The sequence below is a fragment of the Podarcis pityusensis genome (assembly GCF_964106645.2).
Source record: "Podarcis pityusensis genome assembly, chromosome: 15".
NCBI classification, from domain to species: Eukaryota; Metazoa; Chordata; class Lepidosauria; order Squamata; family Lacertidae; genus Podarcis; species Podarcis pityusensis.
The window spans coordinates 7,069,944-7,084,594 of NC_138040.1; the positions used below are offsets into that span (position 1 = coordinate 7,069,944).

The 14,651-nt window shown below is 46.0% G+C and overlaps 1 protein-coding gene across 3 annotated transcripts in view; it reads left to right on the forward strand.

The window, feature by feature from the left end:
• The first annotated feature begins 1,287 nt into the window (after positions 1–1,287).
• Positions 1,288–14,651, forward strand: part of TADA2A (transcriptional adaptor 2A) — a 30,113-nt gene continuing 16,749 nt past the window's right edge. Inside the window, exons 1-9 of one of the 3 annotated variants that reach the window (XM_080983125.1) lie at positions 1,288–1,475; positions 3,011–3,114; positions 4,190–4,305; positions 5,127–5,186; positions 7,350–7,441; positions 7,567–7,724; positions 8,386–8,474; positions 10,198–10,270; positions 11,668–11,731. In XM_080983125.1, coding sequence (XP_080839251.1) covers positions 3,090–3,114; positions 4,190–4,305; positions 5,127–5,186; positions 7,350–7,441; positions 7,567–7,724; positions 8,386–8,474; positions 10,198–10,270; positions 11,668–11,731 — 677 coding nt within the window. In that variant the 5' untranslated portion in view covers positions 1,288–1,475; positions 3,011–3,089. The remainder of the gene's footprint in view (positions 1,476–3,010; positions 3,115–4,189; positions 4,306–5,126; positions 5,187–7,349; positions 7,442–7,566; positions 7,725–8,385; positions 8,475–10,197; positions 10,271–11,667; positions 11,732–14,651) is intronic. The other 2 variants (XM_080983126.1, XM_080983127.1) reach the window with 2 other exon arrangements.

Genomic DNA, 14,651 nt, shown 5'->3' on the forward strand with positions numbered 1-14,651 from the left:
TTACACACACACCTGACACAACTTATTGTCAGCACATATATAACACACTACCATAAACACCATCCTATACATGTTTCACGCACATAAAAACCTAGAGGCGGTTGGTCATTTTTCCATTTTTACATGTGCCAGGTGTTTGCAAAAAAATTATCCCTCCCCTATTTATATTCAAAAGGGACGCGGGTGGCACTGTGGGTAAAACCTCAGCGCCTAGGACTTGCCGATCGCATGGTCGGCGGTTTGAATCCCTGCGGCGGGGTGCGCTCCCGCTGCTCGGTCCCAGCGCCTGCCAACTTAGCAGTTCGAAAGCACCCCCGGGTGCAAGTATAGGGGGAGGTAAACTAGCGGGAAGGTAAACGGTGTTTCCGTGTGCGACTCTGGCTCGCCAGAGCAGCTTCGTCACGCTGGCCACGTGACCCGGAAGTGTCTGCGGACAGCGCTGGCCCCTGGTCTCTTAAGTGAGATGGGCGCACAACCCTAGAGTCGGACACGACTGGCCCGTACGGGCAGGGGTACCTTTACCTTTACCTTTATTTATATTCAAAATATTTTATTCTAAAAAGTACTTGTGTCTCAACTCGGCAGTGTGTCAAGTGGATGTTTATTTTTAATACCGCTGAACTGCTTTACTTGGTGCCATCAACGTTTGCTTCATTTTATTTAAATTATTTGTACAAGTTGACCAAACATTTAAATTGTAATGCAACAACACCTTAAGCCACCACTTCACATTTTGCTTAAGCAGAATCCTAGACATGTCAATACTCTTCCTTGTAGTGACCATTATTATTATTACCCAAAGTTCTCCCAGTTACCCAAAGGTAGTTTACCCCTCAAAGAGCTATAAATCTCCAGCGTCTAAGCGACAGTTCCCAGTATTATTTGGGGGAAAATAAATCTATTACCTATGTGCTTTAAATATATGGCACGCATAGAGCTTTCTCAACGTATATTTCTTTACAGGCGCTCATTTTTTCCTCAGCAATGTATTGTCATTTCCGTTTGTCGTGCCCCACAGCTGTGTAATCCGTTTTCCCTTATTGGTTTATTATTATTCATTTTACATGAAAACCAATTTTTTTTTTTAAATGTGTTTACTCCCAAGTAATCTTGGCATATTACGAATATATTCTACGGCTACCGTGAGCCTTCTTCGTTCTACTTATGTGCGTTCAAGGTGAGATGAGAATATATATATACAGTATACAGTACAGTATTCTGAGGTGAGGAGGAAGACGGGAGGGGGAGGGGAGGGGGAGCGCGCGCACGCGCACGCGGTCACGACAGCCCACGTGCACAGCCACCCGTCGGGCCCGAGCACGTTCCAGAGAGAGAGAAAGAGCGTGAGCGCAACGGACGGCTGCGAGGGGGAGAGGGAGGGGCCGCCTGTGCCGCCCCGTTCTGCGTGGAACGCACGTAATTTAAAGCCGGGTCAAGTCGGCAAAGCAAGCGAAAGACGAGCAAAAGCGAGGCAGGTAATCAAGGGGCGGGGCTGCGGTGTGCTTCGCGGCGGGGAGGGGAGAGAAAAGGGGCGGGGCGGCTGTGTCGGAAGAGCGGAAGTAACCGGGTGGCTTGTGTGTTGGGACGGGAGGGGGGGGGAGGAATGAAAGGAACGACACATTCAGGAGGGGAGGGGGAAATGGAACGAAAGCCAGGCGCGCCCCTGGTCAGCGCGTGCGCTCTCGCTGTCTAAGGCGGAGCCCGGATGGAACTCGCTCTCGCGTGCGCTGCCGCCTGCTTCACCTCATTGGTCAAGGGGGGAACGAGGGAGCGCGTGGTTGCTGTGACGTTGAGGCGTCAGTTGGGGAGGGGGGAGTATAAAAGGTTGTGGGGAGGAAGGGAGGGTTGATTTCGAAGGGCCTGAGAAGACCTGTGTCTTGATGGAGTCTGGTGATGGAGGGGGGGAATTTACCCCCCCCAACCACACAGACACACCTTTTGTTGTTCTTGATTTATTTTTTCCATAGAGTGTACACCTTACACCAGGCTTCCTCAACCTCAGCCCTCCAGATGTTTTGAGACTACAATCCACATCATCACTCTGACCACTGGTCCTGCTAGCTAGGGATCATGGGAGTTGTAGGCCAAAAACATCTGAAGGAGGTTGAGGAAGCCTGCCTTACTGCCTCCCATTCCCACTAGCCACATGCTTCAGCTGCTCATTGATAGAACTGCTGTTAAAATCAAATTTGATTTTTGTTCCATCTTATGTTCAGTGTTAACGCCTGTGATGCTCCAGATGTCTTATCTATTATTTATAAAAACATATATATTTATAAAAGCATGTATATATACACACAGAGAGAGTTTACAACAATGGAACATAAAACTACAGTAAAAGCAATATAGAAAGTTAAAATCAGACACCCATTATTTTATCTACGTCATAAAATTTATATACTGCTTGATTGCAGAAAAACCTCAAAGCGTTTTACAAAAAGGATAAAATAAAATTACTACTAAATATTTAGAGCCGTCATTTAAAACATAGATAAGGTTTAAACTACAATGTAATAGACATGATTTAAAACTTCTACAGTTCTACACAATCTAAATGAGAATGTATTCAGCAGCCACAGAAAAGGATGAGTGAAAGAGCCTGTTTTATATCAATTGGCAGGGAGTTCCAAAGTGTCGGTGTTGCCACACTAGACAATCATGTTCTTACAGAAGCGGTGTGGGTATTATGTAAAAGTGTCAGTTCCGCCAGTTGAAGTGGTCAGGTGGGCACAAGTTAAAACAGAAGGCAACTGCTGAATCTCTATTTGCAGAGTCTTCCACAATACTGAACCAATGACGCTGACGGCTCTATTTCTTGCTGACGGCATTTCCAGGCAGAGCTGGGAGCATCCCCTGCCTGAAACCCTGGAAGGCTACTGCCAGTCAGTGTGGACAGTATTGAGCTAGATGGCCCAATGGTCTGACTCAGTATAAGGCATCTTCCTATATTCCTATGTTTTTCTTCCAGGGGCCTACAAACGGGCACACATCTTTATTTTTCTTTTTACAGGGGTTGAGCGTCACTGGAAAGCTTAATTCAATGAGAGATTGTAGTCTTTAAGTGAAGTTTAGGTGCCCAAGGGAGGAACATGGAGCGTCTGACATCGTTCAGCAGTAAGTAGAGTCACTCAAAGGTTGCTGATAGTGCTTGCAATGTGAATCCCCAACTTTCATAAATAGGTAGTGCTAGGTGAAATATACCACCTGATCTGGCGAGATCATAAGTGAATGTGGAATGATATGTGGCTATGCAACTTACTTCTGTTTCTCATGTTCCGAGAACGTGTTCCTTATTGTAGCCAAAATGGCCCCAGCCACATTCAAGGGAGAGGTAGTAGCAGCCTTGGGAAACCCCAAGGTTTACAGAGGAAACCCAGAAATCCATATAAAATCCATTTCCTGGCATTCCATCTCAACTAGTGCGGGCAAGGGGAACCTTTGGCCCTCCAGATGTTGTTAAACTACTACTCCCATCATCCCATGCCGCTGGCTGTGCTTGCTGTGGGTGATGGGAGCTGTAGTTCAGCAGTGTCTGGGCAGCCAAATGTTTCCTGCACCTGCGTAGAATGGAGTTGAACAGATATGAACCAGCTTGAGTTTTGATGGCTGGCGTCACTAGGGACATGTAGTAGTTTCAGTGTCCACCCAACTAGTGTCTGTTGGCACAAAAACACCCTGGCCTACGCAGAAGGTCCCAGATTCAAAACACAGCATCGCCAGAAAGGGCCGGGGAAATGTTCTGATCTGAAATTGAGCTAGATGGACCAATGGTCTGATTCAGAATAGGGCAGTTTCCTATCTATCTTTTTCTTTTTAATTTTTTTCTCAATAAAAAAATCCCAGTTACACACCATTCAAGCAAATACATCTGGTACAATTACATATTTGACTTCCCTCCCTCCCTTTTGTGGTTTCTTTTCTGATTTAAATTTTTAACACTGCATTTTCCACTTTGCTCCGTTTTTAAGTTATTCTTCCATTTCTCTTGATAATAATTTTAACTGTTTAACCCTACTAATGAACTTGCTTGCATGCTAGGATTTTTCAAATATTCCACAAACTTTCCCCACCGTCTCCTATTTACCTTCACATGTAGATGTATTGCTGTGTCAATTTCTCCGCCGACAACAAGTGAAGGAGTTTGCTTTGCAAAATGGCGCCCAAGCTTTATTACGTATTGGTCTTGTTGGCTTTACAGATGACCCCTTTGACAAGCCTCCATGCCGAGGGTGCTCCTCTTACCTCGCAGAACCTTACATAAAGTGTGCAGAGTGCGGCCCACCTCCCTTCTTGCTGTGCTTGCAGGTAAACTTACATTTACAAGGAGAGAAATGAAGGAGGGTTGAGTTACCAAGCCTGTTGTGTTCTCCCAGGATGCTGAAAGCCAAGTAGCCAGATCACCAGGAAGCAGACTAGGACATGTCAATAAGACAAGAGCTCCCAGCTCTTGCTGCTGCTTTTTCTTTTTCTTTTGTATAGCTGGCAGTGGCTCACATAGGGGGTCACCAGCGTGGAACCCAAGGCACCAGTGTGCCTGCCATTATCTCCTGTGGTGCTCTGAAAGGTCTCCGAAAACATTTCTTCAGAAATCAACATTACCTGAGAAACTGTTTGTGCTTCCTGCTCAGTCCCTGTTCGTACCGGCTCAGCCTCTCTTACGCTGAAGCTATTATAGCATGCCTCCATAGCAACCATTTTCTGACTGTCTCCCATAATTACAAATCTGCCCACTAGCCTAAAATGGCTGCTGACTCCTGGGCTAACAACTCCAAGCTGCGCCAAAGTCTTGTTGGAAGTCACTTGCAAACAACTTGCTATTCTTTGTTGTAAAGCAGTCTTCTTGCCAACCTGAGACTCTGAATTATAATCAACGGTGTTATATGCCAGAGTCAGCCCCTTTGTCCTGTGTGTTTAACAGTTTATTTATTGCACAGCACCAATAAAAGGAAACTGTTTGGTAGAAAGGTTCCAGGAAATAACTATAGGGAAGGGATGTTTTATTTGTGATCGAGGCATCCCAGTGTCCTTTTCCCTTTACCTCTTTATGGTCAGTATAAAGTCGCTGTTTCCCATCTACAGAAAGAAGGAAGAAAAGTAACTTAGTGGCAAACTTCTTTGTTTTGCAGTGCTTCACAATAGGATTTGAGTACAAGAAACACCAGAGCGACCACACCTATGAAATAGTGGTAAATGCACCTTTCTGATTACCTTGCTTTTTCTTCCCGTTGTCAATCTCTGGGAGATACATCTTGATCAGGCACCCCCAACCTTTGGCCCTCCAGATCTTTTGGACTACAATTCCCATCATCCCTGACCACTGGTCCTGTTAGCTAGGGATCATGGGAGTTGTAGGCCAAAACATCTGGAGGGCCGCAGGTTGGGGATGCCTGATCTTGATAGAACGGGGATTTGAGGTCAGAAGCCAGTGGTAGTTGTGGCGATGCCAGACTCACGCACACAAGCACATAGGATGCACAGCCCCCCCCCCCCAGCTAGTGCTTGCAGATCAGCCCTAGGATATTGCCTCCTTTCAGCTCTTCTAATGATCACTCTGGCAACCAGGGAGGGGGCAATTTGCATCCTCATCAGGGGGCTGGCTTGGCCTTAAATGACTGCCCACCCCAGCATTGTGTCTAATTAAAAGAAGAAAAAGATGTTTCCAAAATTAGTGGGGTCTTGGGGATGGAGAGCAGAAAAATTTGCTTGGAAGGCCCAATCTAGTCCTGCCTAGACCAAGTTTTAGCCACTTTGCATTAGAAGATTCATTACATCGGGGTAGCCAGTGTGGTCCTCTCTTGCTGTCTGTGAAGGACTACTCCCAATGCCCTTCAGCCAGCATGCCAAATGGTCAGGCATGATGGGAGTTGTAGTCTAGCAAGGGGGGGAGGGCACCCTATATATTACTTTGTAGAACAATAATGTTTTCCTCATGTACTGAATTAACCAGAAAACACTTTAGTTAAATTGTTATGTCACAAAGAACAGTTACATTTTCTGTTCCACTGAAATTCCTAAAGCAGGTTTCCCATTGAACAGCGGTTGTTTTTCTTGGGGGTAGTGGGGTGTGTTTTGTTTGTGTTTTAATCTGTCATGCCCATATTACTTCTGGAATTATAGCCACAGAGAAGTAAATGAAGAGGTCTTTGTTGTGTTCTGTAATACCACTTTCAGGGGCTAACTGTAATTATAGCTTGTGAGATATTTACATTACGTGATAATAACTTGAAATTCCTGTGGCGTGCTGCTGGAGCTTTTAAACTGCCATTCCAGAAGCAGCAGTCTGATCTCTTGTTCCCCAGCTACTGGAATAATTTGTTTTCGTACATGTAGACCTAAGGAAATGTACTACTCAGCAATGGACATTTGCAGTCCCACATACCAGATTGGAATGGTGCCTCTGGAGGAAGTCACTGAGTTATGAACACCATTTACGAACATAAGATAGCCTGCCGGATCAGGCCAAGCTACATTTTTGAGCATCCTTAACAAACTACAGTTCCTGGAATTCTTTGGGGAAGGCCATGTGCTTTAAATGTATCTTATGCATATGATCTGTATTAATAAGAGAGTATGTTGTGGTTATATTCTGATGTCAACACAGATCAGTCATCCAGTGAAGCTGAATGTTGGAAGATGCAGGACAGATCAAAGAAAGCATTTATTCACACAGCGCATACCGTATTGGCCCGAATATAAGCCACACTTTTTTCCAAATTCTGATTGTGAAAAATTAAAGTGCGGCTTATATTAATGACCTTATGCCGCTGGCAAAGTGGTACGGCTCCCCCCACCCACAGGAGCGCAGGGCAACAGTGTGCAGCCCACCCGCCACTCCCAAGCCTCCCCTACACCGGATGAGCGAAGGGGGGAAGGCCACCGGCAAAGCGGTGCGGCTCCCCCCAGAAAGCAGCACAGGGCAATGGCGCTCGTCCCATCCGCGGCTCCCAAGTCTCCCCAAAGCCGCCAAATTTTAAAGGTGCGGCTTATGTGCGGTTGTGGCTTATATTCAGGCCAATACGGTAGTTAAACTTCAGATCTCCCTCTCACAGGAGACATTGATGGCCACCATCAATGAGACCATTTTTATTTGGGCTGAGTTTGGTTGTCACCAGGAGATGGGGATTCTTGAGCTGAGTTGACGTCCAGAGCTCAGTCGGTTGCAAGTTGGGGCTTTAGTGTGCCATTTGTATATATGTGTTCTAACGTGTTGTTCCTCGTCTTGATTTTTGGTGACGAGGCAAGTTCAAAATGTCACTAAAGGCTGTGATGGGTGGGATTTAAGCTACTGAACACCGTGCTCAGAATCACAGCCAAAATTAGTTCCGTTCCTTGTTTCCCCATATCGCCAGACATCCAACTTCCCCGTCCTTGATCCGACTTGGACAGCTCAAGAAGAAATGGCCCTCTTAGAAGCTGTGATGGATTGTGGCTTTGGAAACTGGTGAGAGTTTTATGCCTGATTAAACATTGAGATCCGTCCTGCTTTGGTGGGTAATGCAAAAAGGAGCAATCCTCCTCCTGATCGATGCATAACCAGAACTATTCCCCCTCCTCTCTCTCTTATAGGCAGGATGTAGCAAATCAGATGAACACAAAGACGAAAGAGGAGTGTGAAAAACATTACATGAAGCATTTCATCAACAACCCCCTCTTTGCATCCACGCTATTAAATCTGAAGCAAGCGGAAGAGAATCAACACAGTGACACAGCCATCCCGTTTTATTGTAAGAGTCCATGGCAGGGACAAAGGCAGCATTTCGCATTCCCAGATTAGCCAGTGTGGTGCCCTTCAGAGGCTGTTAGGACTATAACTTCCATCAGCCCTAGCCAGCACAACCAGTACAGTCGTACCTCGGCTCCCAAACACCTCAAACGTTCCGGCTCCTGAACAATCGAAAACTGGGAGTGAGTGTTCCAGTTTGCGAACGTTCTTTTGGAAGCTGAACGTCCAACGGGGCTTCCGTGACTTTTGATTGGCTGCAGGAGCTTCCTGCATCCAATCAGAAGCCGCGCTTTGGAAAGTGAACATTTCAGAAGTCAAACAGACTTCTAGAATGGATTTTGTTCGACTTCCAAGGTATGACTGTAGTGAGAGATGATTGGAGATGCAGACCTCTGTGTTAGCTACCCATGCCTTATTCTGTGTCTAGAGATGGGCCTTCAGGGACATGAATCAGTGACATGTACAGTTAGGCACTACAGAAATTCATAGCAAGTTATTAACTTAGGAACTTAAAAAAAAAAAAAAAAGCTAACAAATGCACTTCCTTTCCCCTGCATGCTATTCAAACCATTTTTTCCTCCGTTGCTTTGAGAGGAGGGGAGGTGCAAATAATTTTTTTTAACTGGCCCGACTACTAAAACATGCTTTCCACCCCCTCCCAGCTGCTGAAGATCCTCCGCGGCCTACCTTTGATTCCTTGCTCTCCAGGGATATGGCTGGATACATGCCAGCAAGAGCAGACTTCATTGAGGTAGGAACTCAATTTGGCGTGGCTCTTTGCCTTTCCTCCTGGAAACAAATAGGATGAACGTCGTTATGGCTGGGATGGCTCAGTTGGTAAAGCATGAGAGCGTGCTGGGTTCGAGCCCCACGTTGAGCAAAAGTTTCCTGCATTCAGGAGGTAGGATTAGATGACCCTTGCAGTCCCTTTCCAACTCTACGATTCTGTTTGTTATTTTCCTGATTCATCTTCCCCCCGCCCCTTTGTTTTCGTAAACAACGCCGAGAGCCAATTCATGAAATTGGGGCAGGGGGGTGGATGAATGAATGAATGAATGAAATGAAAGCCTTTTCGTCTCTGCATGTGATACTTCTCAGTACCACTTGCAATGTATTTCTCATGCCATATTTTGGAGCTTATAGTAGGATTTTTGGCTCGTGGTGGTGATTCAGAGCAGGGTTGGGGAACCAAGGGCCACATTCTTCTCTGACAATCCTCCCGAGGGCCACATAGTGGGCAAGGCCTGAGGTAAAGGTGGGCAGAGCAAGGAATACATTTTTTTTTTTTTACTTCTGTGCAGTAGGCTATTTTCTACTCACCCTCACCCTCCCTTCTCTACGACAAACAGGAGGCATGTTCAGAGTTCAAGGCGCATCCCAGTCAGGGAAATACACGTGGGGTGCAAAATAGGAGCAGTGAGAGGTGTGAATCGGGGGATAAGGGGTGTAGCTTGTGGCGAGTTCCAAGGGCCAGATAGGCAAGGAGGGCCACACTTGGCCCCTGGGTCTGCTGTTCCCCACCCCTGGTTCAGAGGCTTGGCTTGGTTATTTGGTGGCACTGGGCACTTAATAAACAAGCATAGGATGCAATACCGCTTGGAACCCGCTGGGGGAGTAGCAAGATTGCCTAAATGCACAGTCGATGCAGCAGAGATGCTCACAGCTGGGGAAGAGTCGCTGCAAATCACCTGCTGCTATTGTTGTTATTGTTAGAAGCTGATGAATTGGCATCAAGTTCCTGCTAAATTCATATCAGGATCTGGAAGTGGGCGTATCAACAAGCAACACTTTTTGCTTTGTCTTATTTTATTCCCTACCCTCCTACACCAAACCAGAGCACCCAGCTGTGCAGGAGTCTGGGTCCAAGTCTTCAAGGCAGCAAAATGACCCAAATCGCCAAGGACAACCCCAGGAATTGTGAGAAGAATTGCTGGTGTTGTGGTCCATTTGCTGCCTTGAAGACTTTGGTCATGAAGGAGTTGTTGCAAAGCTCTTTTGTCATTTTTACTATCTCTGCCTTTGCATTAAATCGATGGTTCTTGAGACCTTAAAAAAAAAATCCTCAAATTTCTTTTTTTAAAAGCCCCTTTTGTTTATTTTCAGAGTATTAAATGCAAACCACAGCAAAATATCAACTTAAAGATATCTAAAACAAGGCAGGGCAAATAAAGGAGTAACTGTACAATCTTAAATCCTGACATCCATATTTCTCTGGATGGTGCAGGAAGAGATTGCTGCCTGTTGAAATCCGAAACACGAAATAAATTCCCACTAAACTGCATAGAAGTGTTCAGGGCCCTCCTTTCCCTCAGAAACCTGTAATTTAAGTGTTATTTTTTCTTGCGGCGATCCAATTCCATATGTTTTTATACCACAGGGAAATGTTCAAGTTCTGTTATGCTTTCTGTTGTTGGACAGTGGAAATCCTGGCTTTTGCCAGCATCTGTGTCAATAGTTGTTTTTTCCTTCCACAGGAATTTGACAACTATGCTGAATGGGATTTAAGGGATATAGACTTTGTGGAGGATGACTCGGAACTTTTACACGGTGTGTTTTGCGTTGTGAAGCTATAAGAGGAAATGTGGGGTATCTCCACTCAGAGATTGGAAGCAACAAGGGATGGTTTAGTGGTCCTCCAGTTGCTTTAGTGCTGCAGCGATAAAACTGCTAGCACATTTGCAAAGCTAAGCAGGGTCCAGTGTGGTTTCAAATTGGATGGGGGACCATTTGTGGAGATCTCTGCATTGCAGGGAATTAGGCTCGCTGACTCTCGGGGTCCCTTCCAACTCTACAATTCTATGATTCTACATGGTATTTTTTTTTACTGTGTTGATTTGCCTAATATCCCCCCCCCCACATGTATGCACACATATACACACACACAGAGCAGCTTTGCAGGGGACATCGCTCCCTTGACCTCCTGGCAGCTGAGTACCCGTCGTTTACCAGGAAAGAGTGGGTGAGGCAGCAGTGAGGCCAGCATGGTGCAAATGCAGCAGCAGGAGCTCTGGATTGGCTCTGCTGAAGTGTTTGCACTCCCCCCACCTTCCTGCCACCTCATCCCTCTCCCTCCTGATAAGCAGTAGTGGCTCAGCTGTCAGGAGGTCAGGGGAGCACCACCACTGCCCCAGCACCACACTGTTTGCTACTGCAATATTTCAGCCTCGGTTACGATTCTTGATTTTTGGGGGGAGCCATGTTTGGATCCCTGAAACATTGGTGTTTTATGTGCTATCTGGCTTTTAACAAGATGCAGGAATGTTAACCCTTCTTCACATGCACATCCTGCCGCGTGGGAGCCACCTCAGTGGGGCAAGGTCCCACAACGCAGGGGCACATTATACAGTTCAACGTTTTTGTGCCACCTCTCAGAGCAAGCCCTCCTAAGACAGCTCCCAACTATATATTGGTCACACGTTTTACCCTAAAACAATAAGGATCACCACACACACACGCAAACAGTTCATAGGAAGAGCTTGCTGGGTCATGTGTAAGACCCCTCTTCTCACAGCGGCTCGCAAGATGCCCCTATAAAAAGCCCACAGGCAAGACCCTGAGTGCAGCATCTAAATGCAACTGCTTGTGATTCCTAGCAAGTGGCATTCAGAGGCATTCTCCCTCCAATAATGCAAATATGTCATGTATCAAATCAAAGCAGCTAAAAATAAGACTCAAAACAGCGGCAGTTCATATACAGACTTTCAAACCGCTTCCACTGCAGTGCCTTGAGAAGGTTTCTGTCTTGTAACATCTCAAAAGCCAGATTTGGCTAGTCTCTTCCCTGCTGAGGCCTGTGTCGTTTTTCATGCTGTGATGAAAACAGGTTGTTGTTTTGGGGATTTGGGAGATAAGCTCTGTGCTAATTCTCTATATATTTCTCTGTAAGTGTGAAGGATTTATTCTTTTCATCTCTTTTGCTCCCCTCTCTCCTGGAACTTACACAGCTTTGAAGATTGCAGTTGTAGATATCTATCACTCGAGGTTAAAGGAAAGGCAACGAAGGAAAAAGTGAGTTCCTGGCTTTTTCATTCTTTCAAATCTAAGTGTGCTTGCTGAGTTCTGTTACAAAGATTTTGCAGAATAGCTATTCAGGGCTGGGTGTTGAATATGAACACCAGAAAACCATGGGGAGAGAATATGAAGAAGGTGGGGTTGTGTGGCAGATATTTACACCTTTCCCCCTTGAAGTTGTTATCTGAAGGTAGGACTGTCGCGGGCAAGGACTTCCAAAGTTTTTGCTTTGCTTTTTGCCTCCACATCCCTCCCCCAATAACCAAGGTTTAGGTTTATTCAATTCATTGCTTCCCACTAAGAAAGTCCCAAAGCAAACTAACAATCACAGTAAAAAAAAATACAATAATAAAAACCACATGAGCAATGGAGCGCGCCTGTGAGGATGAAGTCAAACTGCTGCATTAGCAATGCCGAAGTGACCTCTTTGGGACGCAAGCCTGGGGAGTGTGTCTGGAGGTTCTGGGCTGCCCAGAAGATGACCCCGCTCTCAGCCTCACTGATGTGGTCCAAAGGAAAGAAGAGCACTACGTTTGGCACCAGCTTGGCTGCAGGTGTTGCTGGAAGGAGTCATACCTCCATCTGAGAACCTCAAACATAGACATATCCAGCAAGTGGCAAGCCATCCACTCTCCAGCTATACACGTGATGTCTATCCTGGTATAAAGACACCGGTACTCTTAACTCCATCCTCTAATTACCGCAACCCGCAGATAATTGACACCACAGACTTTGCTACAGTGGACTTCCAGCTTGAGGCCGATGAGTTGGCTAATTAAAACATTCTGTGTCAGCAGCTTAGCCAATTACCTGACTCTCTGTAGAATTATTTAGTGACACTCCCAACATCTCAATATTTTTTCAAACGTGTAGTTCAAGTCGAGGTGCGTTATTAAAAAGTAGTTAACTTGATGGAAGTCTAGTGCATTTTTCTCCCCCTACCCTCCCAGTTAAAATGCCCTTTTCAGCAGATAATTTAAAGTCAGTATGTGGCTGGAGGAGACTCGCTTGTCAGACCTCAGCCTAAAAATATTAAAATGACTTTTAATTTGAGTTGTATGCAAGAATCCCAGTGTAATGCAAGGGCCATTTACTGCTCTTGTTCAAGTCTGGGGTAATGCTAGGTTTTCCCATGATGCTTTAGGGCAGGATATTCCCAAGTTCTAGCGCTATGAAAGAGTGGAGAAAGAACATTTGGCTATCCACTTCCTGTACTCTATGCATAATTTTATCATGTTGCCTCTTATTCGCCTTTTCTCTAAGCAAAAAGGCCCCAAATGAACTTGTACCCTTTCCTCATAGGGGAGCTGCTCCAGTTGCCTTCTGAGGCAACCCGAACTGTGGACAGTTTCAAGTGTGTTCGCACCATAGATTTTTATCCTGCCATTAGGCTATTGGCGGGATTGTTAGTATAATCTGCCCTTCACCAGCAGATCCCAGCGCAGGTGAAACAATTTAAAACTACAGTCAAATCAGTTACAGCAGGGGTCAGCAAACTTTTTCAGCCGTGGGCCGGTCCACTGTCCCTCAGCCCTTGTGGGGGGCCGGACTATATTTTGAGGGGGGATATGAACGAATTCCTATGCCCCACAAATAACCCAGAGATGCATTTTAAATAAAAGGACACATTCTACTCATGTAAAAACATGCTGATTCCCGGACCGTCCGCGGGCCGGATTTAGAAGGCGATTGGGCCGGATCCGGCCCCTGGGCCTTAGTTTGCTGACCCCTGAGTTATAGGAATAGGGTGGGTCCCAGAAGCACACATCTCAGGTGCCAAAAGCCAGGGGTGAAAAGAAGCATCTTCAGCATTTGCCAAAAGCTATATAATAGAGGTGTGAGATGCACCTCTGTGGGGAGGGAATCCTATGACAGAGAATGCCACCAACCATGAACTTCTGTGGGCGGCAGAACTAGCAAGAGGACCCCCTCTGCTGATCTTAACACCCGAGGAGGTCTGTAGGGAAGGAGCAGGTCTCGGATATTTGGGTCCTAAGTCATTTCTGATCTTTGGTTTGGTATTCGCCCTTTTCGCAGCTGCCACGCACTGGGCTACCCAGCGGAGAAGGCGAGAGTAAATCCCAGCTTGGCAGGCTGAACGTGCTACCAGGGATGTAGGTAGTTGGGTGGAGGAAGCAGGAAGGAACATAGGGAGCTGCCTTGTATTGAGTCAGGCCCATTGATCCATCTAACTCTGTACTGTCTGCATTGACAGGCAGTGGCTCTTCAGTGTTCTGAAGCAGGAGGAGATGCTAGGGAGTAAACCTGAGACTTCTGGCATGCATGGCAGGATGGTCTACCACTTTGCCAATGCAACTTGGGCCTGGGTGAGGAAGAGGCAGAATAAGGGGGTGTAGAACGCAAGCACATCCAGTAAAGTTTCTAGGTTTAGAGAGGTGGGTGTGCTAGATCCACAAGCACGGCATGACCCCATCAGGTTTGAGAGACCCTGGGGTAGAAGGAAGGCAAGGAACAGGGTGTCCCACGCAGGACACGGCTGCCCAAATAGGTTTTTTCCCCCTTTAATCTATTTATACAATTTATGTACCACTCTACTACTATAGACTCTTAGCAGCCTACAAATATCACAATACCAAAATAAAAATAAAATTCAGTTAAAACGTTAAAATCAGACTTGAATTAAAACATTCCAGCAGCTTTTCCAGTCAGGAATAAAGATGTAAGAAAACATCATGTGCACTTACAGGTGTCTCAACACTGGTAATTCTCTATGGTTTTAACACAGAGTAAGGAAATGCCAGGCCCTCAGGCCTGGAATCTGTTTCCAAGGCTAAGTCATGCAGTAGAATATGAAGTAGGGTAGGAATTAATTAGCATCTCCTGCTAAAGGAGTAACGTTGATGTCCCCAAATTGGTGCTTTTAAAAACGCTTGCACCTTTTCCGTGCTATCACGTT